Source organism: Dryobates pubescens, chromosome 5 (assembly GCF_014839835.1).
Source record: "Dryobates pubescens isolate bDryPub1 chromosome 5, bDryPub1.pri, whole genome shotgun sequence".
Classification (NCBI taxonomy): Eukaryota; Metazoa; Chordata; class Aves; order Piciformes; family Picidae; genus Dryobates; species Dryobates pubescens.
In genome coordinates this window covers 25,011,851-25,039,715 of record NC_071616.1, presented here as the reverse complement: position 1 = coordinate 25,039,715, position 27,865 = coordinate 25,011,851, and the positions used below count along the sequence as shown (strand labels likewise).

General features: G+C 38.2%; 1 protein-coding gene across 1 annotated transcript in view; it reads right to left on the bottom strand.

The window, feature by feature from the left end:
- Positions 1 to 11,064, bottom strand: part of BEGAIN (brain enriched guanylate kinase associated) — a 153,140-nt gene extending 142,076 nt beyond the window's left edge. The window contains exon 1 of the mRNA XM_054161839.1: positions 10,166 to 11,064. Coding sequence (XP_054017814.1) covers positions 10,166 to 10,909 — 744 coding nt within the window. The 5' untranslated portion in view covers positions 10,910 to 11,064. The remainder of the gene's footprint in view (positions 1 to 10,165) is intronic.
- Positions 11,065 to 27,865: the final 16,801 nt, after the last annotated feature.

Genomic DNA, 27,865 nt, shown 5'->3' with positions numbered 1-27,865 from the left:
TCCTGAGGAGGGGTCACCTCAGGTAGCTAGGCCCATTAAGGCCTATAGGTGCCTTCTGGTGCCTGAAGGTTCATTGGTGGCTGTTGCTGTTTTCTTTCACCCTGCTGGCTTAAAGGCAGTCCCAGTTTTCTGGTTGCAAGACTATGATTCAGCTCTGAATCTCCAGAAATAGGACGTCTGGTACTTTCTGTGAGCTCGCAGCACAGTGCAGCATAGCAAGCAGTGTGAAGGTCTGGCTGGCTGCTGTAGAAATAAGTGGTTGTGAACCAGTTTTTGAGTCCTCAATAGCTGCTCATTTTAACCATATTCACACAGCAGGTTTTTGTTACTACAGTTATCTGGGGAATAGCTGTTCTTTGTGGGAAATGTCTCTCTATTTGCAACAGAGCAAGTGTTACTGTATGAACAGGCCCAATATTTATTCCTCATTTTCTTTTGTTTAAAATGCTCTTGCTATTGAAGCAGGGACCAGGAGGTAGAGACTGCCATACCACTGATCATTCCTGCCCAACTAACATCAAATATTAATACAAACAGCTCATAAGCTTGACAGATACAGATGTGCATTTGAATAATTTTAGCTTATCTCTGTAGGTATTGAGTTTACTATCAGAAATTGAGAGCTGTTGGCCAACAGTGTCGTAACAGAAGGATCTGCAGACTACAGTCAGTCTAGCTGTTCACCAACAAGTTCTGGAATAACCTTTTGGTAATGAAAAAGGAAACAAATTTAGTTGTAGAGACAGTGGTGGTTTCAGGGGTGAGAGACACAGTGAGATATTTATAAAAATCACAGAATTGTTAGGGTTGGAAGGGACCTCAAGGATTACCTGGTTCCAACCCACCTGCCATGGGCAGGGACACCTCACACTAGATAAGGTTGCTCAGAGCCACATCCATCCTGGCCTTAAAAACAACTTCTGTCTGTTCTAGCTACTGAATAGGTTTTCTACAACACAGAAAAATCTACCAAGGGTGATTTTCAGAAATGGAAAAGCTTCCTTTAAACTCAATAAGTGCATTCTTATTCTTGGGAAGTTCTAATTTTGGAAATTTCACAAGCATCCTCTCAGAAGTGTTACACAGCGATGTAAATGTGCTGCTGTAGTTTCTTGATCAGACAAAGGAGCAGAATTGCATGTTTTATTTACTCTCTGTAGATAGATAGCAATAGTATCTCAAAGCAAATACATCTGCTTGCTAATACTAAATAGTATTTGTCTCCCCGAGTCATAATTCAGTCACAACTGAATATTATGAACTACCCTCTCAATAAGATTTTTCAATCAGTTTTGCATCTACCTTTTAATATTTTTCCCTTTATTTTCCTGGATTACTTATGAGAGTATCAAGGGAGACTGTTTTAAAGCCAAGATTTATGGCATCTGCTGCTTTTTTCTTATCCACAAGATGTGTTTTCCTGTCATCTAAAACCTCTGGCACTGAGGAGCTTCATCGCATTTAAGCCCCTTTGGAAAGAGGAAATAATTGAAACAAATGTCTGATCTAGTCTGTGAAAATGCCATTTTTTTTTAGAGCTTTATAAAATATATATGTATTTCACAAATATAACCCCACTTCTCACATAGGGTTCTGCTTCTCCTTATTAGACCTGAAGTCAAAGTTGGTATTTCCTGATATTCTGAGAGTCATGGTTTTGGGGCAGGTAGGCTTCATTTCTGAGGCCCACATACAGTATAAAACTCTCCAATCCATACAGTAAATCATAAAAGTTTCTGCTCTTGAAATTTGTGATTCTAAGCATTTTAGTGCTGCAGTTTCTGATGTAAGACTAAAACCCACAGCACACCAAGCCTTCAGAGAAAACAAAGTATTCATGTAGAGCTTTGGCAGAACAATGTAATACTGATCTCTTCTTTTCTGTCCCCAAAATAGGGGATAGGGTTATAGAATGAGAGGAGATGGTCTCAAGTTGCACCAGGGGAGATTTAGATTGGATATTAGAAAAAAACCTTTCCATGAAAGTTATTAAACACTGGAATAGGCTCCACAGGGAGGTGGTTGGATACTCATTCGTGAAGGTGTTTGAAAGATAGATGGATGTGGTGTAAGGAACATGGTTTAGCAGCAGACTTGGTAGTTAAATAATGGTTGCACTCAATGATCTTAAAAGCCTTTTCCAACCAAAATGATTCTATGATTCTATGAAACGCATGCTGTGCTAGTCTCATATTAAGAACTGAATCTTCATTTTAGTCAGGTTTGAAGTTAGAACATGGTGGGGAGGGGAATAAGGTTATGTTTATGTTTCTATTAATTGCATACAATTGGTCAATGGGTAGAGTTTTAACAGAGCTGAAAACCTTAGAATGAGTAGGCAAAAAATATCAGTCAAGTGAAAAATCAGAGCAACCTCTGGCTCTTGGAAGTACCTTACACTTGAATCTTCTTTTGGTATTTTCATTATGTTCATCAGACAAAATGGTTGTGTTGATTACTGCATATCTCTGTGGAAAAGAAACACTGCATGCTGATGTCTTCTACTTCTGTGATACACCAAAGCCGTGCTATGGCAGGAAAAAAACATTCGAGAACATGACAAACACATGCTGCTGGCTGAGGGATGAAATGAAAAATAGGTTGAAATACCTTTAAAATATTTTTTCATCAATTACACAGAAAGACCTTCAGGCCAAACGTAAGCCAGACAATAAAAATCTATTGGTCTTTACTGCCTTTTGCTCTTTTGCTGTCCCTTTGGCTCTACAGTTTCCAGGCCTCTCTGCTGATAGTAATTATTACAAGCCTGTTGTAGCTTCCATTACTTTGAAAGGACCATTTCTTTCTACCATTTCTTTGTAAATGCACCCAAAGACAGAAAGTGCAATTAATAATGTCTGTTTCTTTATCCAAACATCTTTCTCCTTATTCACTTGTTACACCCCTTCTTTTATAAAAATGGAGTGGGAAGGGGCTGGGCGGGAGGACAGCTAAAGTACAAACCTTAACTTCAAAAACTGCAGGCTTAAAAGTGAGATATTTAATTCCACTGGAAACATGTTCTTTTTATTGTCAAGGAGCTCAGACTGTCTTTATTTTATTCTGTCTTGAATAAATATCTTACTCTTTTGAGAACTGGCTTATAGATATCTATGCTCTGTAAAGATGATTTTGATCTAATTTGTATTTGATGAGCTGAGAAGCTGTAAATGACCATATGCGTCATCTTGGGAACACTGTAGCTTTATGCACTGTGTTTGACTAGACGAAGGATCCATTAATGACCCAATGGAGGTGTTTTAGAGCAGGCAAGGAGAACTCTCTAAACACCATCTGTTCATACTGTTGCTTGTAAAAAGATGTCACATCTGCTGCTCTAAAAACATGCTGATTTCTCCTATAGTACGTGGCTGCTGCACTGCTTTTAGCAGTGGAAATAAGAGTCAATACCATGTTACTGGGACAAGAGGTGTTAACTATAGGTGAAATTGCGCATGGCCTTCTTGGCCTCCCATACCTTGTGACTGTAGCATAAATGTCACCAACAAAATGAAGGACAAGATTCAGCACTCTGTATTTAATGATGCATACTTGGATTTTTAGTATCTTCTGAGTTCCATCTTACCCCGGCTTGGCTGCCACTAGGTCAGCTAATACTACATGCTTCAAACCTAATGTGGCTAAGTCCTCTCAGAGACAGAAGAGATGCTTATGATAGCTTGATTAGTGGAAAACAAGGTTTGTCTTTTATTTCAGATGGAGTGAGGTCAGAAAGCCCTACCATTTCTTTTGGCTCTCAGATTTTATAGCTTAGTGTATTTGGCAGCCTAATGCCTATGAGGTATCATAAAGCTAGTTTACCTACCCTGGAAGGTCCAAGTGTATAGCTCTGCATACATTTGCAATACTACTCATTACTTCTGCACCCAGAGTGACAATTTTATAATAGTGTTGTACAGAATTAGAAAAACAATCAGTGTTGATATCAGAAGTAGAAAAGGCTATAATGATGCAGTAAGAATCCTTGCAAGTACTGAGGAGCTATAGCTCAAATTGACTGTAAAGATGTGGAACTTGGATTTTCATATCCAAATTCAATTACTTTGACCTGCAATTCTTGCACACTATTACCACACAGAAAGAAAGACTGTTTTCAGGGATCTGGAGATCTAGAAAAAAGATGGTTTGTATTGCTACCAGCTCAGTGGCTATGCTCACTTTAAGATTATAAGTTTAAAGCTAGCAAGCCCGACAATTGCTGTGTTTGACAGATGTCTCTGAGTGGTGAAAGGTAGTGACTGAAACTTTCTTTCAAGCACATTTTTGGTGAAGGAACTAGTGCATGTATTGTCATAGCCATTTTGACAAAACAGTTTTAGGTTACTAACAGTCACCAGTTTGCAAGGCAGAGGGGAGCAAACATCAAAGCAGTGTCATGCTGGATAGCATTGCAAAAGACAGGCCAGGATACCAGGAAAGGTGGCCACGTAGCATTTTCCATTGTTATATGAGACTCATATGAGGCTTTAATGATCCGGTCTGTCATTTGCATGCTGTGTTGAAGAACTGAAGCATCTGCTGTAGTTCTCTTTGTTATCTTCCTTTGGTAACCTTGAGTTATCAGAGCTGTGGATCAAAACTTCATTATTTCTGCGATTTAGGATAATTCTGTATTGTTCTGTCTGCCTGAAAGAACAAGAACTGACCAGAAAAGAGGACACTGAGAAGCTTTACAGGCCTGTGCTCTGCTGCTGGCTTGATCACTGATGTGGACAAATCACTTCTCTCCCCACTTCTAGTGTCATGTCTTACTATTTTGCTTTTAATGTATTGCATGCATGAGCCAGTGAAATAATAGATACTTTCCATTATAATGTATTTGGGCCCAAATTTTACTTGTGAACTTCACTATACTGTAAATGGAAATGAAAGATCTGTTATTTACTCAAGAAATAAAAGCCTTTATTACATTGTAGCAGGATGGAAGGGCTGAAAGAGGTCTAGAAGGGCTGAAAGAGGACTGAAAGCATTCTTTAGAAAAAATCTCTGTCCTACAGCAAAAAAAAATGTCACCATCTTGTCTACCTTTTCAGTGATATTCTGTTAGAACTAAGCTGCCCTGGAAACTGAGATACTTTAGAAATGGAAGATTAGTTGCATTTTCTACTGCTATGGTGTTCTACCACAGATTTTGAAGGACAATCTTACTCTGCTTCAAGTTCTATCATGCCTGGGAAGTTCAGGTGTGTGAGGGTATAGTTTCTAAAGATGCCTCTGCACCTTTACAGAACACAAAGACATTCTTGCAAGAGAACCTGTAATGAACAGCAGAAATCCTCATACCTGACAGGTAGCAGTAAGGGCAGAAATTAGTGTCAATTTACTCATTTGTGTGACACTTCAGAAGGTTACCTATATGGTTGCTTAAGAATTAATCAGCTTTCCTATATTAGATCATCAGAATTTGAATCTTTGTGATGTCCTATATAATGATCTACACTGGTCATATTTCTTCTTTGCAATAATTATTGTAATTTTAATTTCTTGTGAGAGGAATGAAAAGGGCTGTTACTCTAGCTTGTGCTTCACTATTCTGCATTTCAACAGATGCAAACCTTTGTAACAAGCATTTGTTCTCTTCCGTCTCAGAGGCTATAGTAATTAAACACTTTAGAGTACATGTTGATTGAAATCAGAGCAAAAATGAATACTTTGTTTTCAGATAGTTTTTCTAAAACTACAGTAGGGAATTGTGTTGTTTATATGGAGCCAAACTTTGGCTCTTTCAATTGCACAGTGACTGCATCAGTGACTCTTCAGGTGCCTTGTCCTGGGTAATGAGCCTCCTGCAATTCATTTGAGAGATGAAGGACAGATGGAGATGTAAGACAAACAGGGGTGCAGCTAGCTTATAATCTGTAATATGTCAAATGAAGAAGAAATCTTGAAGCTGATGCCAAAAAAAACCCTGAGAAGCCCACCTGACACGTTGCCATGCAGACACATCACTGAGTTCAGTCTGTGTTCACGCAATGATGCTGCCTAGGTAATGAGTGATTGTTGCTTGCTCTACCTTCATTAGAGTCACTTTGCATGGATGCAGCTAAATTTTTCTCTGACATTGCTCCATAAATATAGTTAGCTCTTACCAAGCAAGGCTGTGTTTCTGCTCTCTAACCACTTGTGCAAGTCACTGTTTTATAGCATCTAAAGTCTTCCAAAATGTTTTGTAGAAATGCCTTTATTGCAACCCAAGCCATTTTTGTCTGTTTGTTTGTTTTAAGACATCCTCTGCACCAACTGGAACATTGTATTTCTAGCAACTCAGAGGGATATATTGCTGCTTAGTAAGTAATTTGTATTGATCAGGCTTGACCTTGATTATTTTGTGCAATGAGATTATGCTATGACCTCAGATGACAAATGCACAATTCTTTAGGATATTTATGCATATTGTTGCAATCATGAGCCAATAATTAAGTGCTTCTAAGACCTCTTCCCCACAGAATATGTATTACTGGTAGTTTCTAATAAGATGAAGAGATACAGCTCTTCTAAGAAAGAAACAAGCCTGATTTCCTATGATAGGGAAAGAATGGTGTCTAATATTGTGTTATATGGTCCCTTGTGCAAGCAGAGTTGATTGACAGCTGGCTGAACATGAGCCAGCAGTGTGCCCAGGCAGCCAAAAAGGCAAATGGCAGCCTGGCCTGCATCAAGAATAGTGTGGCCAGCAGGAGCAGGGAAGTCATTCTGCCCATTCTGTACTCAGCGCTGGTTAGGCCACACCTTGAGTACTGTGTCCAGTTCTGGGCCCCTCAGTTTAAGAAGGACATTGAGACTCTTGAACATGTCCAGAGACGGGCAACGAGGCTGGTGAGAGGCCTCAAGCATAAGCCCTATGAGGAGAGGCTGAGGGAGCTGGGATTGTTTAGCCTGGAGAAGAGGAGGCTCAGGGGAGACCTTATTGCTGTCTACAACTACCTGAAGGGTGGTTGTAGCCAGGTGGGGGTTGGTCTCTTCTCCCAGGCAACCAGCACCAGAACAAGAGGACACAGTCTCAAGCTGTGCCAGGGGAAGTTTAGGCTTGAGGTGAAGAGAAAGTTCTTCACAGAGAGAATTGTTAGCCATTGGAATGTGCTGCCCAGGGAGGTGGTGGAGTCATCGTCCCTGGAGGTGTTGTTCAGGAGGGGATTGGATGTGGCACTTGGTGCCATGGTCTAGTAGGCATGAGGTCTTGGGTGACAGGTTGGACTTGATGATCTTTGAGGTCTTTTCCAACCTTGCTAATTCTATGATTCCATGAAAGTATATACATAAAGAAGATCTAGTTGAAGATTGATCCTCATTTATGTACAACTAAAGTTAACTGAAGTGTAATATTCAAGTTGATTAAAATTTTAGGATGATGCAGACTTACTCATGTCTGATGTTAGTCTCCTGAATGATTATATAAGAACTAAGTTTTTACCCTTAATTTCCTCCTGGAGTAATAGCAGTGTTATTTAAAGTTTTCCTGAAGGCATCTGTTACTTGGAATGAATATATTTAAGATAAAATATGTATTAAAACACACAGATGAATCTGCTCTCATGCCTATCTTTCTTTGAAATGTACTCTGGATCTGAGGAAAATGTTTGGACTTATCCATTTTTCTCTCTACATTAATCTGTCTTTGAACAGATTCTGAAAGCATGTGCTCCCAGTTCTGAAAAACTTTGCATTGTGTACAACCCTTTTCAGAATTTTCCTGCATTTTTCAGCCTGATGAACTCATGCTGGGAGTATGGAATAGTCTTAATTTGTTCACCCTCCTCTACATTGGTGTGGATTCAGAGGCTTGCTTTCATTAGTTACAACATTTTGAGCTTTCCTGCTTATTTATCCAGTGATGCCAAATTTAGATTAATACATATAAATGAGAAATACTTTCATCCTACTTACCAGGTTACTTAAATATTTAGACCATAACAATGTCATGTCTATTGTATTTTGTAATTCCTTTCTACCTATCTTTATTCCCTTTCATCCGAATCACTTATTGGAGCATCCCCTGATCCTGCTAGCTGCTGTTTGGAAATTCCTTTGCATAGATCTACAGATATTTTCTTTGTGCAATTATATTTCAGTGGCAGCTGTTTGCAACCAAATACTTGCTGCAGAACTGTCCTAGAACATTTTGACCAGCACTCAGAAGTGTGAAAGTTGAAAATCACTTTAGTGGGTTTGGATCCAGTATAGACACATCAAACGTAGTGCAGACATAGCTGTGGACACCTCAGGGCTCTTCAGAAAACATAGCAGACAGGAGGCAATGTCAAAGCATTCTTCTTCTAAGTCACTTTTCTTTTTTTAAAAAATTAGGTGCAAATTTCCTAACCTCAAACTTTCAAGCACATTCTTTCATGGTCTTTGGTATATGTGTTATACATCTGATATCTTGCTTTTATATTCAAGTCAATGTAACTGGATCAATTTATTTCTCTTGAAGATTATCTTCTGCATATGAATAATAACTTGGCAACTAAAACATGGAACAGCTTTAGGCAATGCTCTATATTTGTATTCAAATGGACATTACATAATAAAGAACTTTTTCTGTATCTTTACAATGGTACCTATGACTGTCAGTACAGGTATCGTTTTCTTCTTGCTCAGCATGAGGGCTTGCACTAAATAAATTGTATTGAAGTAAAGGCTTTTGCATGTAGGAGATATGAATCTGAAGATGTGGCTGAATGTGTTTTGCTTTTGTTTTCTTTCCTGCCACTCCTTTCTTTTTTTCATTTTGAACTCTGCAGTATGAGAGGTTGTTTGTTAAGGTAAAAAGCTTGGTAACTACTGTGTTTTTAATTTGAATGACTAGATTTAAAGCAAGCGGATGCTTACATTGGAGTAGACTGATGCCTACATCAACTGAATGGAATTACAGAGCACTCAAGAATATTTAGTCAGTTACTACTCCATCAGTTGGATGCTCCAATCTGCACAGTATGAGCAAGTCCACTGGAAAAGATGCTCTGACAGATGGCTAATTGAAATGTGGAAAATGCATATCCTGCCATGGGCTTAGGCTGGAGCCTTCTGCCCACTTTGCAGGACAGCTCCCATTGCAGAGCTGTGACACAACACAGCGTGTGAATTCTCTCTATGTTTGATTATCTTTCAGTGCTTCTCTACTCCCTGCTGCCATCTTTGATAGGTGATAATCAAAACACTCAAGGACATCCTATAAAATTCCAAGTTTGGGCTGCTGGAGATTGTACAAAAATCTTAATACTGGGATCTTCTGCCACTTGCTACAGTCCTCTCTGAAAAACAGACAGTTTTCAGTTTCTTTTTGTTTGTTTGTTTTTGGTTTTGTTGTTCATTTGTTTGAATTTAAATAGACTTCTAAAATAATAATAATGCAGCCGTAGTAGCTCCCATTTTAGCAACATCTGTGTACATGTGTATAGTGTTAGGCAACAGTTCCTGGACATTTATTATTTTAGCAGGATTACAACTCCTGCTCTGGAGACATAATAGCATAATGCATCAGTTCAGTGCTTGGCAGCCTGGAATTTCTGACAATGCTATGAAAGCAAAGAACAACAATTTCCCTTTGACCTCTTTGGTAGTGTAAATACCTCATCCTCAGTCAAACAAAAGAAAAATCTCTTAAGAAAAAATTAAAAACATAAATATTTTTGACCAAGCCATAGAAGAAGGTTCAGCCTTTTCCTTTCTTTTCCAGTTGTTAATGTTTTGGTTCAGGTTGTTTTTTGGTGGGCTTTGTTTGTTTGTTCTTTGTTTTGTTTTTTGGTTTTTTTGTGTGGTTTTGTTTGTTTGCTTGCTTTTGGTGTTTCTTTTGTTTGTTTGTGGGCTTTTTCTTTTGTTTTGTTTTCAGAAAAATCAGAAATGAAATTATCAAGCTAGATGTATTACTCCAGATGCACAAAACTTCTAAATATTTTCAGGATGTTAGAGCCCTTGCTGGTGTTTAGACACACTAACTGAGCATGCCTCTTTAGTGTAGACATACCTAAGTAAATTCTAAGCTAGTGAGCTAAAAGTAAACCCTCCATGTTTGTATCACCCTGGGGAAAAGATTGTGTACACAGTAAGAACCCACCCAGAGAGACAAAACACTTCTCAAATAGTTACATAAATGCCCAAGTACTTCTCAAATACCACCCAAAAAGTGATTTGAAAGAGAGCTCACCATGCTTGTACTTCTAGGCAGAGATGCAGATTTCGTGGCTGGCATTTGTTTGCTTTGAGAAATCATAATTTCTACAGGCAAGCCAGTTCTTGTTCTGCATGAGGCACCATTGTCAAGTGACCTGAGAGAGTGACTTGTATCCAGGGACAAGGATTTCTCTAATTTGCGTGTTCGTGCTCCAGCCACAATGTCGTCACTTCTCAGACTCTCTAAGTCTACTTCTTCATGGGTTTTCCCATCTAGAATGTTCTCTTTCCAGCCTTCAGAAGAGTTTCTCTTAATATGCAAATCATCTAGGCTTCTCACACTGGTTGGAAAGGTATTTTTCAGTTTAGCAGCTCGGTATGCCCTCAGGCTCATGGGATCAAGCACTCTGAAAGTAACTTCATTAATAAATTGAGAGAATTTGAGTTTAGCTTCTATTTTTTCTTCCACGACAGACAATGAGCTTGATGATCCTTGACTCACCAAGCTCAAATCAGATGCAGAGGAACTGCTTTTCTTGTGAGTCTTCTTCTGCCTCTGGAGCTTTTGGCTTGTGTTTCCCACTTCTGCTGGATGAAGAGAAGAGTGTTCCAGTCTGTGGATTTTTTCACCCCCTTTCTGACAGTGCTTTGATCGATGGGGTCGATAGCCTTCATCCTTATTTTTGCTTTTAACAAAGCTTTTAGCTTCTGACCTTGTGCTACCCTGTAACTCAAAGCTGTCCTCACTGGAGCTGCAGCGTTTTGAGTAACTGTTCATTGTCAAATCTCCAGAGAGTTTCCTCTCCACATCAGTTCCTACTTCTGGTACACATTCGGTGGTGGATGCACTGGATGCTCTTTCTTCAGTCACCCTGCCAACCCCCTCTTGCTTGGTTGATTTTCCAGGCACCGCTCCCTCTGGCTTAACAGAGGAAATGGAGCCCTTTGATTGTGACTCCATTTAATTTTGTGTCTGTATGTCAGCTGCCATCAATGAAAGTGGCATTCCCATAAATCCTTCTCTATCTTGTAAGACAACAGGCATGACTTTGAAAGGCATAACAGTGCTGCCACCACACTTTATCCCATATGCATCCCAAATTATCAATACCGCATTTTAATTAGCCATACTAATGAACAGAATCTATAGGACATGCAAATTTTCCAGGGTATTGAGTGCCTGGAGGATGAGCATGGCTTTGATTGATCCAAAGCAGCATATGATACATTCCTGTCTGTTGAACTGGAAACTAAACTACCACAATGTAGATCAATTCTTACTAAGTAAAGTCTGGGGTAGTTGTGTTTCAGGGCTTTTTAAAATCCAATCATAGAGAAGGTCATGCTATATTGTCCTGATGCTACTAGTGCTTGCTATTCTATTAGAAAGCTTGGTGACAGATCTCATAGACTCAGAAAGGCAAAAGAGAATGTGATTCTCACTTTCTGTCTGGCTTTTCTTGCCATATTTTTCATTCTAAAATATTTTTTAAAGGTTTGAATCAAAAGCAAAGTGCAATATTTCAGCTTTGCAACTGAGTCTGGAGTGATGGCTTCTTCCAGTACATTGAATGTGAAGCTGTTCTTATTCTTTACTGTCCTTATACACAGGCGAGTCTAAACTATGACGTGCAGGACTTCTGTGTTTGCTTTGTGCATGTGAGAGCTAGCCGAAAGGCTAGTTTAAGTGAGGTTAGGAGCTAGAGTCTGACTTTATGTAGTGGGTTGAAAATTCCCCCCAACATAAAATTGCCAGCCCAGCCCAGTTAGAGAGCAAATGAAGCTGTATTTGCAAGCAAAACTACAATCTAAATATGAACTGCAATTAATATGTGCAAAATATACAATATTTATCTAATTTACAATTTATAAACAACACAAGAACCCCCCTGGCAAAACCAGGGGGCTACTACTCCCTGCTACTACTTCCCACTCCCTGCTCCCTTCCCCCCCCCTGTACACTGGACAAGAGAAAGAGCAGAGTCATTTGTTAGTACTTAGCCACAACAAAACAGTGCAGCCAAGGTCAGCAAAGCCAGCAGAAGCCAGAGCTAGTATCTGCTAGAGTGAAGGAAGCCGAAAAGAGAGAAAGTTAGTGTGCATATACCAATTTTGTTAGAAGTCAGACGAATGGGATTATTTGGAATTTATCATTATTTTCCTTTTTACATCCAATAGTAACTTATTTACATTCTACCACTTTCTGTTCAAGATCTGTGGAAAATTTTCTAGGCACAGCCTAAAAACACCACACTTCATAATCACTGTGGAGTTTTGAAGTGTTCTGATGATATGCTGGTACAGGAATTGACCAGAGAATGCACTGACTGATAAACTCAAAACCATTTGTCTGCATCTCCTTAATATAGCATAAGAGTAAAAGCGAGTAATCTGACCCTTTTTATTTGCTTACACCACTGTAATTGCCACCACCACTGTTTTCTGGGTGATGAAATGCAGCAGGTGGAGTCAAGGAGAAGCAAATCACAAGCAGAAACCTTAAACACTGGGGAAGAGTGACACGAGAAGGATACCTGCAATGGATTGAGGAGTAGGAGAAGGGAGCAAGGAATGGTAAAAATGTCAGTGAAGAGCACACACACATCTGACAAGTCAGAGGCAGCTTGGGTTGAAATGCAGCTCTATAGGCTTTTGGAGTTCCTTGTTACAAGTTACTTTGCCCACTGCACAGAATTTATTGTCTCCACATTGGTAATTTCAGGACTCATTTAAACCATAGTTCATAAAAGCTGCTGAAGTGTTGCAAATCACTCAAATTAACATAGTAAGTATTAATTTTGCAAATAACAGGAGGACAGGATGATCCTTTTAGCACATCAGAAATCAATTGCTTTTACTGGAATTACTTTCTGAAATGCTGTCATATTTTCTATGGGACTGTGCCATTTCACTGAATGTTACAAACATTATTGTGATCACAGAGACAATATGGCTTTAAATGCATAAATCCTGCTCACACCATCTTTTTTTAGATGCATTTATTCCTCTCTCACCCGGATCTGAATGTTGGCAGTTTAAAGGGCTGACAAATGCTTTCTTACTGTCAACACAAAGGTTTTCATGACCTTTTCAGTGCAGTCAGGAAACAATACAGCAATACTCTCTTTGTAAAGCCAGAATTAAGGGCTTTTTCAGTATGTCATAATACAGACTCCTATGGTTGCTCATTGAAGGAAACAGGATTCCCCAAAGAGGTAGCTAATGCATCTCAGGTCTTTTGCCTTGTAGGATCCATTAGAGCTTGGCAAAGTGTGAGTTCTGCAATTTTAATTGACTTTATTAACACGTCTGTTTCAGAAACAGAGCAAGCCTCATTGCTGAGCCAGAATCTGTAATGGGTTGTACATATTTGGAGAAGAGCTTTTTTATTCATGAAGGACTGGGCTCATTTGTGCGTGAACAAAGCTGTGTTAACTACAAGCACCAGTTCAGCTGTCCCTTGCATATGTGCAAATGTTAAGATGTGAATCTGACAGGAGTCTGTGACATAGCCAGAAAAATGGCTCATGTAATTGCCTTCTATTGTCAGGAATGAGTCCATTTGTTCTGAAATATGTCATCTATATAGGACACAAATACAACTTTTAAAAAAATACAACAAATATCAGAGTATGGGTTATAGGTAACCTAGGTAAGGTATATAAACCACTACTTGTGGGTTCTTATACTGCTTATATTGCTGCTTCTCTTGCTTCAGATGATTTTTGCCTAATGAGTTCAGATATATGACAGATATAAAATTATTAAGACGAGAAATTAAGCCTCAAATTATTAAGAGCAACAACAACAACAAAAAAGCTATAGCTGCAAAATGACAACTAAGTTATCTTACCTGAGTTATCTTTTCATGTCAATCCCTTTAAATATTGATTGGAATAAGTTTATAGTAACAATAATTATTCAGTGGGCCTCCTTAAATAAATTCACTACAAAAATCACCAGATATTACCTGAATCACAAAAGTTATTTCCACTAGTCACATGCACAAACAGAAAAGCTCAATATTAAATCAAAATTGCTTAAGAATCTGAACAATTTTATAATGATTTGATATTTTCCATGTCAAGTGACTTACTTTTTAAAGTGTTGAATTATTTTACCTTATATATCTAAATCATTTTGAAGACATTGCTCATAAAAAGAATTTCTTATTCCAGTGCAAACAGGTATGTCAGTGAATAGCAATGTGTTGCTGCAGTAGTCTGAGCTGTACTCACAGAACAAATATCTTCATAGAGGTCAAATTCTGGAATTTCTCGCTACAACGTGCCTCTACTATGCAGATGTTTGCCTTATTTCCAGGTTCTAAAACTGTCATATTAACATTAAAATGCTCTTAAGCATTAATTTTGCCCTATTTTAGTAGTGATGGTCACAATTCTTGGTATAACACAATGTGCCTGTGCAAAATCAATTGAAAAGTGATACAACTGATGGATATCAATGTAAATAAGATGTCTTAGCAGCTCTGCTATTACTCTGTTATGTGACCTTCGACGAACACCTGCACTTTCTTTTGTAGCCATAATTAACTGTCCTTAATGTTGTGGAAGGATGTTTTTTCCTCAGCACTGGTACACAGTCTTGTATAAGGAGACCCTTGTCAGTGTGACATCTCTAGGTACTATCAAGACTCATATAATGGTAATTCATAAGTGAGCCATTTCCTGAGACTCAGGTAGATCCAGTTTGTAATTTTGTGTGGTGCTGCTAAGATGTTCTGTGGTGCAATGGCTAAGATGTTCTGTTTTAGTTTAGTGTTAATATAAGACTATAAACAGAGCAACAATACTCATCCTTTCCTGCTCAGGTGACTGCTGAATCTGAAACTTTTATACCAGAATGATACCTAAGATCACATCTTAAATGGGACTTTCACATCACATCTTAAATGGGACCTTCACATCACATCTTAAATGGGACTTTCACAGTGATTCAATGTTTCATTGACAAGATTGGGACTTTTCTAGTAAACTTGTTACTTAGGAAAACACATTAAGATTTTTCTAAATAGTAACTTGGCCTTATTTATATTCTGAGTGTCATTTTGCACAGATATTATTAGAAACTGCATATTTTGTATAAAAATGGAGCATAACAGAGTTACCTGCAAATATGATTTGATGCAATGTAATGTCTTAACAGACCACTGTCTCAAGATTTAAAATGGAAAGCTGAGTTTTGTGGGAATTAAGAAATATCCCTATTTGTTAGACTTCAGGAGACTTTAATTTTTGCTAATAGTATCAAATCAAATACAAGCTGTCTTGTATTTGCTGCAGTAGGTTGTTATGACAACCAGAAGTTTCTTTGTGTTGAGCTCTGGAAGATACGATCATTTTTAGGTCAAAGCAGACAACATTCAACAGTTCTTGTACTAAAGTAGCGTGCAAGGTTTTTTATGTCAAAAATTATGGCTTTTGATGCATTAACAATAATTTCAGCAGATTGTGTTTTAAAAGTAAACAAGTTTAAATGTGACTAACTTTGACATACACACAAATATATTTTGGTTAAAAATGGGGGGGAAAAAAGCAACCAACTAAGTATAAATCTGATTTTAAACAGCATTAAGGTTTATCTGAATTGCAAATAAGGTTGGTTCCAGAGCCCTTTTTGTAGCCAGTAGACTCCAGGATTTTAGATCAATAATTACACTGTGCTGTTCTTATTACAGCAATGGGTGAATTTTTCCACTGTAGTGGAGTCTATTTCCTATATGCTATTTTATTTCTATTTCCAAGTCAACCTTTCAGACGGTCAGAAATACTGCCTGAGCACCAGAGCCAAACCCACCAGATTTGGCAGGGTTTAGAGAATTTAGAAGTTTTCAGTTTTCACTACAGATGTGTTAGTCCTTCAGCATACAGTCCACTCTCAAAGGAGCTATATCCCAACTCTTACAGAGTCCATTCTTGTTCAGATATACTCTTCCCTCCTTCCGTTAATGAAAATTTTATCACATCTTATCCACTACTGTTAGTATTTAATGCACTTCATTGTGGAGTGTTTTATAGAACCTTTCTGCATTACCATTAAGTTTGTCCCTTTAAATAATACAGATGCTCCACTCTGGGTTTCTTTAAGCAGATGGTTTCTTTTTCTCTCTCTCTTTTTTTTTTTTTCCCCTGTAGTGGTTGCCAAGCACTAATTTGCTTTTAATACAAGGTTGTCTAGCCCACTTTCTTCAGCAAGACAGTGTTAGTCTCAGCATTGTTTTATTTAGTTATTGTCTCAGAAAGTGCATTGCTTTTCTAATTTAATAGTAATAATGTCTATTTCTCAGATGCTAGGTGTTGCATAGCAAAACTTCCATTTCCCTAAACATTACCTTTGCCATCTTTTTATTTTGTTTTAGAACAAATAATTTCTAATGGGCAGGCAATGTAGCCAGTATTTCCTGTAGTCATTTTGCCTCACTAGGTTTCACTTGAAAGTCTTGTAGACCTAAGGGAAATTTCAGCAGACATTTGCTGTAACTCTGTAAGATCCAAATGTCTTCAGGATCAGTACAAGGAAAATTCAGTTCCTTCATTTTAATGAGTGATTGTAGGTGGGAATGAATTAAAAATCTTTAATTCTTTTTATTTTTTCTTTATAACTTATTGGTAGCTCTGTACCATGTAAAGACAAACAGATAATTGCACCAGTGCTGCTACCATTAAATCAGGTTTTATTGGCATGAAAAAAAAGGATGTGGGAAAGTATTATGGTGTCCTATAGACTAGAGACATTGAAGAAGCTCATGCTTCTATGCAGGAAACTGCATGGTGGACAGTACCTGCATCCAACCTTGACTCTAAATCTAATGATCTAAAGTATCTGAATTCCTCTAAATTCTCATTAATCTACTTCTCCACCATGATGTGAAAAACATTTGTCTGTCTTACAGCTGCAGACTGACCAAACACAATGTAACAAATTGCTGTGCCATCTTTCTTGCCAAAACTCACAAGTCTGATTAATTTAATTTATAGCTGTATACCAGACAGAGCTGTGCTAAGCCTGTAGGAAGTGTTGAGCATGTGTATAAGAAGTGAGGAGAGATGATGTTTAGCATAAATCCTGTGCTCACCCTGAAAACAGTCACTGTTCTCTGACAAGTTCTGCTTCTGCAGTCAGCCATTCATTTGCTATGCAAGCTACATTTATAGTTGTAAAAAAATAATTAAAAACTGAAGAAGAGGCAAATGTAAGGAGAAAATGCTTCAATATATCAATCTTTAAATTACTGTAATGGAAGTATAACAGAAGAGCCTATTCAACACAGGTCCTTACTGCATTCAGTAGAATACTGTGCCTTCCATCACTGTGCAAGCAGCCAAATTAGTATCAGCTGTGACCCACTGGCTATTGTGTTGTCTGTTTCTTAGCAGTAGAAAATTTCACTGTGGACTCATGTTGCTGTGTATATTTTTTAAGCTGCTCAAAGAAATGTACCAGGCACTTGCAGCACTACATAATGACATTTCACTACCCTTAATTCCAAGGGATTTTTTTCCCTTTCATTCACTCATGAAGAAAAATTTTAGTCTTGCTGAGAAAAGCCAGTAAAATGAAGTTGTAAACTGTGATCTTTTCCCAAGGACATTAAGTGATCTTTTATTTATCCACAGTTCAGAAAATGGACTGCTTTGAAGAGAGGAATACAAACTATCTACAACATAGGAAACAGATTCATGATTTAGTTAGGCCACGTTTCAGAGTGTTTTCTCCATGTTAGAACTTCTCAGTAATAAAAGATTGTGATATCACCTGCCCGAGTGTTTATTGTCTTCACGTGAGAGAGACGGAGATTTCTAGCTAACAGGAGATGAATAACAGGTTCTTTATCAGATTAGTGTTTGCTGACCAACCGCAACTGCCTACCTTGACTGTGAAGGAATCTTCAAAGCATTTCCTGTCCTCTGCCACCATCATCTTTTTCTTTCTCAGCTTCTGCTTTAGCCAGCTGCTCCATGAGATCTTCTTCACGTGCTGTACTTTCTTTGTAGCCGTGCTGTAGGATAGGTAGAGCTGTAGGTCATCTGCTTTATACTAGCATTTCATTTTCTGTCTCCAGTTCACTTTGTAGTCAGTTGGTGGAAAGAGAGCAAACTAACTAATCCTGAGAACACACAGATGAGGACTCTTAGTTTCTTCCACTGTTCCTTGAACATCTGTGTTTTTAGGAAAGTGTCAAATCTTTTGAATCTATTTTAAAACTCATTCTTCATTGAGGTAGGATGGCAATGTCATGTGACTTTTCCAATTAGGTACCCAGTTTTCCTCATTTTACTCCCCCTTTTTTCTCTTCCTATTTCACAGCCCTTATAGCCTTTCATTATTGTTATTATTTGGCAAAAAGAAGAAGAAAAGGCATAAGAAAATTTAAGACAGTAGAGAATTAAAGTGAACAGAAGAATGGAATTTATTTCTCATGCAAAATCAGACTTGGAACAAAAATACAATTCCTGTTTCTTCAGGTGGAATGAAAATATCTCCCACCCCCTGAATTCTGCTTTATTAAAATAACCAAAGGAAAAAAAAAAAATCACAGGAAACAAACAAAACCCCCAAACAAACAAATCTAAAAAGAGACGCAAAAAACCCCCACCAAAACCCAAACCAACAATATTGTCCATACCAATTTAATTTCCTTTACTAAATCCATTTCTGCTTTGATGCTGGATGCCACAGTGTGCAAGACCTTGTTATCTATGAAGCCATATGACATCCCTTTTTGATGCGATACCATGTTACTGGTGAATTATTAAGGCTACCTGAAGTCCATACCAGTCATACTCCCAGGAGTACTGAAGAGATCTTTTTAAGAGAGATTTTCCTTGTCATCTTTTTTACATGTGCAGCAATATGTAATTCTACTAATTATATCCTAAAAATAGAGGAAATTTTAAGACTGGGAGGGAAGACTTTGTCAAATGTATAAACCACAAAGTAAATGTCAATGTATAAACCACAAAGTGTGTTAGACTGAACTGTTCAAGTGCACATGACAAAAATTCACAGTACCTTGCAGCGGGTCATAACCCTGGGGGCTTTGACTTTCATTAGAACAGTACATCTATACATGGTTTGTGTGATTTGATTAGGATTATTCTTTTGGAGGATTAGGAAACCACAAGGGGTAAAGAAGAAATGAGCCTTTTCATCTAGGTAGTGCTGCCTCCTTGACCATGAAGTAAAAATTTCCCTTTGTACGCCTCATAAATACAGCCCCCTTCCTCCTTCTCACCTTTCTTATCTACTAGTTACCAATTATAACTTCCTCTTGTTGCTGAATAGTAACAGCTGTGAAATCAAAGCTTGTTAGTAGTGTTACTACTCACTGATGCCTCCTTTAGTCTTGCAGAGATGGTACCACAAATTTTACTACTTACTGGCATTTTTATAACTGTTCTCTTTTTTCCTAAGATTTGAAGAAGGACTGTGGGATGCCAGACTAAACCTCTCTGTTATTAGCTTCTAATTAATAGGTTGGTCAGAGCTGGCCTAGGAAGCTTAGTGTTGCTTGCAAAAGGAAGCATTATTATTTGCCATAACTACAACACAGTAATTTTGTTGTATGTGCTTTCATTATTTATTGCTCCCTATGCATAATCTGCCAGAGACGTTCTATTTCTCTTACACAGTAAATAAGGAAATGGTTGTTCCAGTTCCATGGTTCAGTATGTCCTAGAAGTTTGCTTAAAAAAGCTTGCCTGCATTTAAGTGAGTTTACTTGGCAGTATACTTTTAAATTTGTTGTTATGAAGAATATGAAAAAAAAACACCTAGGAGACATAAATTGTAAATTCTTGACTTCTGTTGTCATGGGATCTTGGGGAATGGATAACTTGAGCGGGAGGAATTTATATCGTTTTCTGTGGAAGTTCACTAAATGATCTTGAAGGTCTCTTTCAACCTGGTCTATTCTATTCTATTCTATTCTATTCTATTCTATTCTATTCTATTCTAAATAATTTGCTTTTTTCCAGAGTATTATTACCTACATAAAAATTATGATAAATAATATTATGTGGATGTATAAGCAGTGTTTGTTATAGAAGTTTCCAGGGTATTCATGCCAAAGCTGTAATGTCTCAGCTGCAGCTACAATACAGTATTCGTGGGTGCTGCAAACCTGCATGTTTTCAATCAGAGTTGTGTGCCATGGGAGCTGGTGCTAAGCAGCTTGGGCTAAATAAGAAAGAAAATGTCTGAGTGTGGATAATGGTGTGTTTGCACACCAAATGTAAAGACAGCACTGTGGTTTGCCTATTCCTAAGTCCTTTCTGCACAACAGTTGCAGCTTAAACATGAAGCAAAATCATGGGGGTTATTTTTCTCCCCCTGCAACTTCCATAGCCCCACTTAATTTCATTACATTAAAGAGACATGTTCATAAGAGCTGTTTAAATACTCTTGCAGAAAGCATACTACAGTATGTGCTGTTTGTTTTGGCAAAGGATGTGTTTATGTGGTCTCTCATACAAGCGACTATTTAATCTACGCTCACTTGGGTTTAACAATGATTGACTAATATTTTGTATCATTCTACAAAGACAACCATTACAAATAGTTTCCTCCAGATTTTTACACTAAACCTGGCATAGGGTTAATGTGTACATATTAGCTTTATTAATAATAATAATGACACTGACTTTTCTCTTTCTTGAAGATGATAAATATTTTTTTCAATTTCATACTTAATGGGTAGAAGAATATTCAGAATACATATTCCAGTCCTGATGAGATCAAACAGATATGTTCTAGGATGTGTATTATGCAAATAAAAGATTCATTACCCATATTTAAAAACCTCTATCATGAGAGTCAATTATAAATCATGCCATTAGCTTTCTGGCTCTGCATCGTTGGGAATCTTTATTCATATAATCTGCTGTCTTGTGCCTTAATATATTAAATGTTTCCTTTTTAAAACAGTAATGTCTGCCAAATGAAACAACAGAGCAGGTTAGTTTCTGTTTAAAGCAGGCATTCAGTTATCATATTGCAGCACCACTAATTCAATGCTGAAGACTTTACTACCTGTTATATATTTGAAATAAATAAACCCAAACAAATATGCAAATATGCTATAAAGAGAAAACAATACTTACTTGAGAAGGATTCTGCAATCTTTGTTCTGCTAGTCCACAGACTGAAATGATAGAGACAGATTTAGAAGTAGCTCATTAGGTGCATGCTGCTTCTACAGTTACAGCTTTTCTTTTTCTTTTTCTTTTTCTTTTTCTTTTTTAACTGAAAGTAGGATCGTTTTCTTTTAATGAAGCCAGCACAGAATGATATGCTGTCCATGTTGCTATGAGAGCATAAGCTTGCAGAGCAAAGTCAAGCAGTTGCAGAACAACTTACCAAGGGTCATTTGCTATCAACTTCCTAGGGCTTCTGTGTGTAGTCACAAACTTTAACAGCATCAAGAAGAGCCACGGTATGTCACAAATGCAGGAAATTACTGGTTAGTCATGTACACTTGAGATTGAAAGTGATTGAGTCAGTATTGTTTGTGAATATAAGTAGAATGCTGCATAGAGACAAAATCTTTCAACTGAAACACCCACTGAATTCCCTTAAGGGACTAGGCACTGATAAAGTACAATACCTGCTACTTTCCTTTGCTCTGCTAGCTCCAGCCCTGAGAAAAGAGTGTAGGAACTGCCCTAATGGGATGACACAATGTTAAGAACTACTTATTTTGGATTGCCTTTGATATTTTGGGAGGGGGAAAAAATTAAGCATCACACTTTTGAATGTACACAAACAATTGCAATTATAAAAGCATGCAATTATGGCTGTAAAATCATCCATGTGTATCTACATATTTAATACATACTTACTTTTGGAGTTTCAAGATGTCAACATTTAAGGTGCTTTTGTTAGAATTCTGCCTCTGTATAGGTCAACACAAATATATACCTTGTGGTCCAATAGTCAATTATATCTGCAGTTTTGCACTACAGATAAGAAACTGTCTTTTAAAAGCAGCCATGCATTTTGAAATGTTCTACTTTAAATTGTCCTTTGCACAAGATTGGGTTTGGCTAGAGAGAGATCTCTGATGTATTTATCAATTAGAAATCATTGTGAGTAATCAGGTATTGGCTTATCCTGCTTTGGCTTTCCCAAAAGACTGGACCTTTCATCTCTAATGTGAACACCAAGGTGAACTGTGTTATCAGTCATGCTCTTCATTACCTTGGCAGCCTGAGATGGGTGGGATGGCAAATGGTCAGCCATACCTCCATGCCTTGACTTGAAAGAATATAAGGTGTCAGGGGAATAGGAAGGATGACTGATTACGTTAAGTTATTGCACTGATTCTGTTGAGTCCCTACATACATCCCAGATGTTGTGGAAATGCTCAGGAACTTCCCCTTACAGTTGCTCCTTGTCAGCTGTCAGGAGATTTGGTTTATTTCTCCCACTAAGTTTTGAACTTTGAATAATGTGCAAGACTTGGGTGTTCAAGAAGGTGTATCTTCCCAGTGTCCTAAAGGCAAACTCCTAACATCAGCACCTTCCATTCACCACTGAAAAAAAACACCACCACCACATCTTACCTCTTAAAAGGCAACAATTAATGCCTCTAGACTGACACTGAATCCAAAACTCATCAGAAGCTCCTGAAATTGAGCACTCCCTGCCTCTAACAACTGCAAGATACAGACATAGAGCTGATGTTTCTATCTCACAAATCCTGGTGAATTCAATAGTAGAATGACTCCTGTAGCCATAAGACCTTGCAACCTCATCCCTGCTTGTGTTCCCATTTGATTTAACCACTGGTGGCATGGAATATTTGGGTTGTTTTGTTTTTAACTGCAGATAGGCAGTTATTATATACCAGGACCTCCTGGTTATTAGATACCAGGACAGGTGTACCAATGAGCTGTTATGAAAGGAAAGGAAACACGACTTAATTAAAAGATTTTTTTTAGCCATGCCATACTTACAGTTGGAAGATTAGAGAGACAAAATATTGCCCAGTCCTGTATGCATACCCCTTTACCTCTGGGTCTTACAGGTGTAAAACTGGTTGTTTCTTCCAGGTCAATCCCAAATGCATCCAATGAAATTCCAGTTCTACTTTCCAAGAAAGTTTCTGTCATGAACTACAAGTAAACTATTTTTCTGCTACCTCATTTTTTCATCTTCTTGCTTTCCTTTTCCTTTTGCACACTGCAGTGTTGTACCAAAGAAGTCTCCTTTCACTTCCTGCCTCTCCTTGAGTACAGCTTTCTTGTGAATCCATAATCCTATTGTGAATTCCTGTACAGGAAACATGAAGCATTTCATAATGAATGGCTGGCACAGCCACTGAACTTGGGAAAAGATATAGAATTTATGATCACTAGCCTGGCTGAGAAAACAGTGATATGACTGATTCTAAGTATATCTTGCAGAACACTGCTAGCTAACCACTCATTCTTTCTCATTTATTTTTTCTCCACCTCCCTCTTCTCTCGGTAAAATAGCTGCTAACAATAACCTCAGCAGCAGCAAGAAAAGAAAGTACAGTCAAGGCTCAACTTTGAATTCCAGCAGTAATGCGACTGGAATCTTTGTTGTTGCCCCTTTATGGGATTTGAACTGGATATTTTAAAACTCATTCAATGTGAGGAGAGCAGGTCTCAGAAGGGTGAGAAAATGAATGCAATGCAGAAGTTATTTCTAAAAGCTGGTGGAAGAAAATGTAAAAGCAAAAATCTACCACAAGACTGATACTATTGTTCAGTTTGTCATTGGTTGTATTATTTAATTTGTTGGTAACTTTACTAAGACAGCATGCAATTTTTGTTGCACCAAACAGAATTAGGATTAACTCTTCGTCTACATTCCAGGTTAATTTGAATGAATAACAGGGACTGTCACAGAAATACTGTTGGGTTATTCAAGTAGCATCCATGAAGAAAGAGTGACTCTCCAAGTGATCCTGGGCAATACATGTAAAAGCAGTCACAATACTTGAAAGTTTTGGAAGGTTCAGTGCCTATTAGCATCACCTTCTTTCGGCATCATCTTTTAAATCCCTTATGTTATAAATCCTCTCATTGTATCAAATTTAGATATAAAATAACCTCTAAATCTGCATTTCTAAACAAAAGGTAAAAATGTCCAGCTTGTATCCTGAAGACCTAAATTGTATCTTGGCTGGGGGGTTATTGTGCCTTTCTATATCCTCTGGGATTTTTCAGCAGAATAACTGTGTCTCATCTGGCTGCAGTACTCATCACTCTGCCAAGTGCAATCACATGTGGGCAGAGCAGAGGGGAGATACTCTTGCAAGAGGGTGTGTGCTACAAATTTGGGTAATATATAGCATGTTCCCTTTCATGTGCGCACTAATTTTTTCACTCACCATGTTTATCATTCTCCACACATAGCCTGCTATCTGAACATCAGTCATGTTCAACTTTCAGCAGGCTGGCCATTACACACCTCTGCAAGGATTTCCACATTCTTCATTAATTTCACATTTCTATCAGCATCTGAACACATCTACAGAAACCATAGCATACACAGAAAATGGACAAGGGGTAATAGATGTAAAATACAGCACAGAAAATAGGACAAGAGGCAATGGATATAAACTACAGCACAGGAGGTTACACCTCAACATGAGAAGGAACTTCACTGTGAGGGTTACAGAGCATTGGAAAGGGCTCCCCAGAATGGTTGTGGAGTCTCCTTCTCTGGAGACTTTCAAGACCCATCTGGACACATTCCTGTGTGACCTGTGCTAGATTCTATGGTCCTGGTCTGACAGAGGGTTTGAACTCAATGATCTCCAGAGGTCCCTTCTAACTCCTAACATCCTGTGATCCTATGATCCTGTGGATGTTGTTAATCATTGTGTTTGTGAAGAGACCTCTTTTGCTGGAACCTGGTCATTCTGGAAACTTGTTGGTTAGATTTTGTGTTCCACTAAGCCTTGCTTCTTTTATTTCTAACAAAAAGCCCATGCAATATCACATGCAATGACTTTTGAGGAGAATAAACTTTACTTTTGGCAAAACATATTGGAATTTGACAGTATCAAGCTGAGAATATTATTAAAAGTAGGGGATATAATACCACCCTGTTGAAGTTATTGACTCCAATATAGCTTGAAGCAAACAACCTTGGGTCAGCACTGCTAAAAGAACATGACCTCTTAGCAGTCTCTACCTTTAAATTTCAAGCATATTTGTCTAACTCTGGGAATAAATCTACTAAGCTGCAAAGCTTGTGGAATTGATGAACTATTTTTGATTTATTTTTTTTCTGTTGTTTTGAGTCTTTATGGATTTTGAACAAGATAGTGTTCTTTATACCATCTGTAACCAGCATTTTTCCAATATGTTGCAAATGCTGCTTCTCTAGTTATTTCTTCCAAAATTGCTTCAAGAAGATGTAGGGAACACAAAATAGAAAAATCAGACTCCTGATGCTAAATTGATTTGCAGAAGTGCACATGCCCGTTAAGGTGTCTACTTAGACAGCTTTTTGCCAAGTATATTTGTTGTGCACTGTTAAATTTGACTCACTTGAAGATAAGTCTCTTTTTCAGACCCTTCAAGGTATGAAAGGGGTACAAAAGATACAGCTTTTGTCATGCTAGCTAACACGAGAAAACAGGTCTTCCAAATTGTAAACATGTGTCGTCTTTGCGTGGTTAGAGAATGTTAGCTACCACTTAGATCCAGCTTTTTACTGTTTTGCTAACAAATCTTTCCCAGTCTTTAGCAAAAATAGGAATATAAATGAATAGTACAGAGTGTTGTACTGCATTAAAGGTAGGAAAGATTACTTGTGATTTAGACATAATATCCTTACTTACTAATATGCAGAAGATGGTCAACAGTAAGTTTAAAATAATGTGTGTTTGCTTGAATGACTGTGAAAATGCTGATTGTTTTAGTATGCATGTTTTAGCCCAGGACATAATATGGGCATTGCTTTGGAGCTTTGCTTTGAACAACCTGCTTCTTCCTTAGAAGGGAATATGAAGAATAACTAGGTATTTAGAATCAGAGAATGCATCATGTACTGTATTGGAAAAGGACCTCTAGAGGTCATCAAGCAGAGACATCCTCAACTGGATCAGGCTGCTCAGAGTCCCAGAGTAGACTTTGAATGTCTACAGAGACAGGGCCTCTACCACCTCCCTGGGCAAGCTGTTCCAGTGTTCCACCACCCTCAGAGTAAATATTTTCTTCATAATGTCCTATCTAAATCTACCCTTCTCTAGTTTAAAACCACTGGCCTCTGTCCTAGTGCTACTTGCCTTTATAAAAAGTCCATTCCCAGCTTTCTTATGGGCCTCCTTCAGGTACTGGAAGGCTGCTATAAGGTCTCCCCAGAGACGGCTTTTCTCCAGGCTGAATAATCCCTATTGCCTCAGCCTGTGTCTGTAGGATAGGTGCTCCAGTCCTGTGATCATTTTTGTGGTCCTCTTCTGGACCCTCTCCATCAGGTGCATGTCCTTCTTGTGTTGAGAGCCCCAGAGCTCAACACAGTACTCTAGGTGACATCTCAGCAGAGCAGAGTGGTAGAATTGTGTCTCTCAATCTGCTGGCTACACTGCTTTTGATGCAGACTAGGATGCAATTAGCCTTCTGGGCTGCAAATGAGCATTACTGCCTCTTGTCCAGCTCATGTCATTTTTAAGGACTGCAACTCACCAAGACTCCCATGTAGTTCTAACTCTGTCCAGAAACCAAGGATATTCATCAGCTCTGAAAACTGAAAATTCTGTTTCATGGCAGGTGTCATTAACACCTGCTAGTGAGACATCAATTTAAGAAGGGCATTGAGACTCTTGAACATGTCCAGAGAAGGGCAACGAGGCTGGTGAGAGCCCTTGAGCACAAGCCTTATGAGGAGAGGCTGAGGAAGCTAGGGTTGTTTAGCCTGGAGAAGAAGAGGCTCAGTGGTGACCTTATTGCTGTCTACAACTACCTGAAGGGTGGTTGTAGCCAGGAGGGGGTTGGTCTCTTCTCCCAGGCAACCAGCACTAGAACAAGAGGACACAGTCTCAAGCTGTGCCAGGGGAAGTTTAGGCTCGAGGTGAGGAGAAAGTTCTTCACAGAGAGTTGTTAGCCATTGGAGTGGGCTGCCCAGGGAGGTGGTGGAGTCACCATCCCTGGAGGTGTTCAAGAGGGGGTAGGACATGGCACTTGGTTCTATGATTCTATGATTGTATGATATCCTACTCTACCAGGTAGTATGGGAGCTGCAGAGTGGTAATAATGTGGGCTATTTTCTCTGCTGAAATGTGTTGTGTCTGTTTTGGGGACTGATGGATGGTTTCTGTCAACAAAGAACATCATACTGACATACCCACTAAATCACAACAGCAGAGGATCAGGATTCTTAAGATCATTATTAAGGGAATAATTGTGTTTATATCACATCATGTAAACCACCTCACTGTCTTTATCTCAGTCTTACAAAATGTATTACAGTTTAAACCACATTTTTAAAAAATAAATACTAAATTAAGGAATTTAATGCTTATTAATTTAATGATATGGTGTGATTTCATTTATAAAAAAGAGGAAGCCATGCTTTAGCAGGAATACTTGCTAAGTGTTGCATCTGTAAAGACTCAAAAGTGAAAAACTCCAAAACAAAGAACCAAAATTTAATTTAAACTTTAATTTATTTGTGTCATACCTGACATATTAACCAACAGTTTTTAATAGCCAGAAATGATGGCTCATTCACA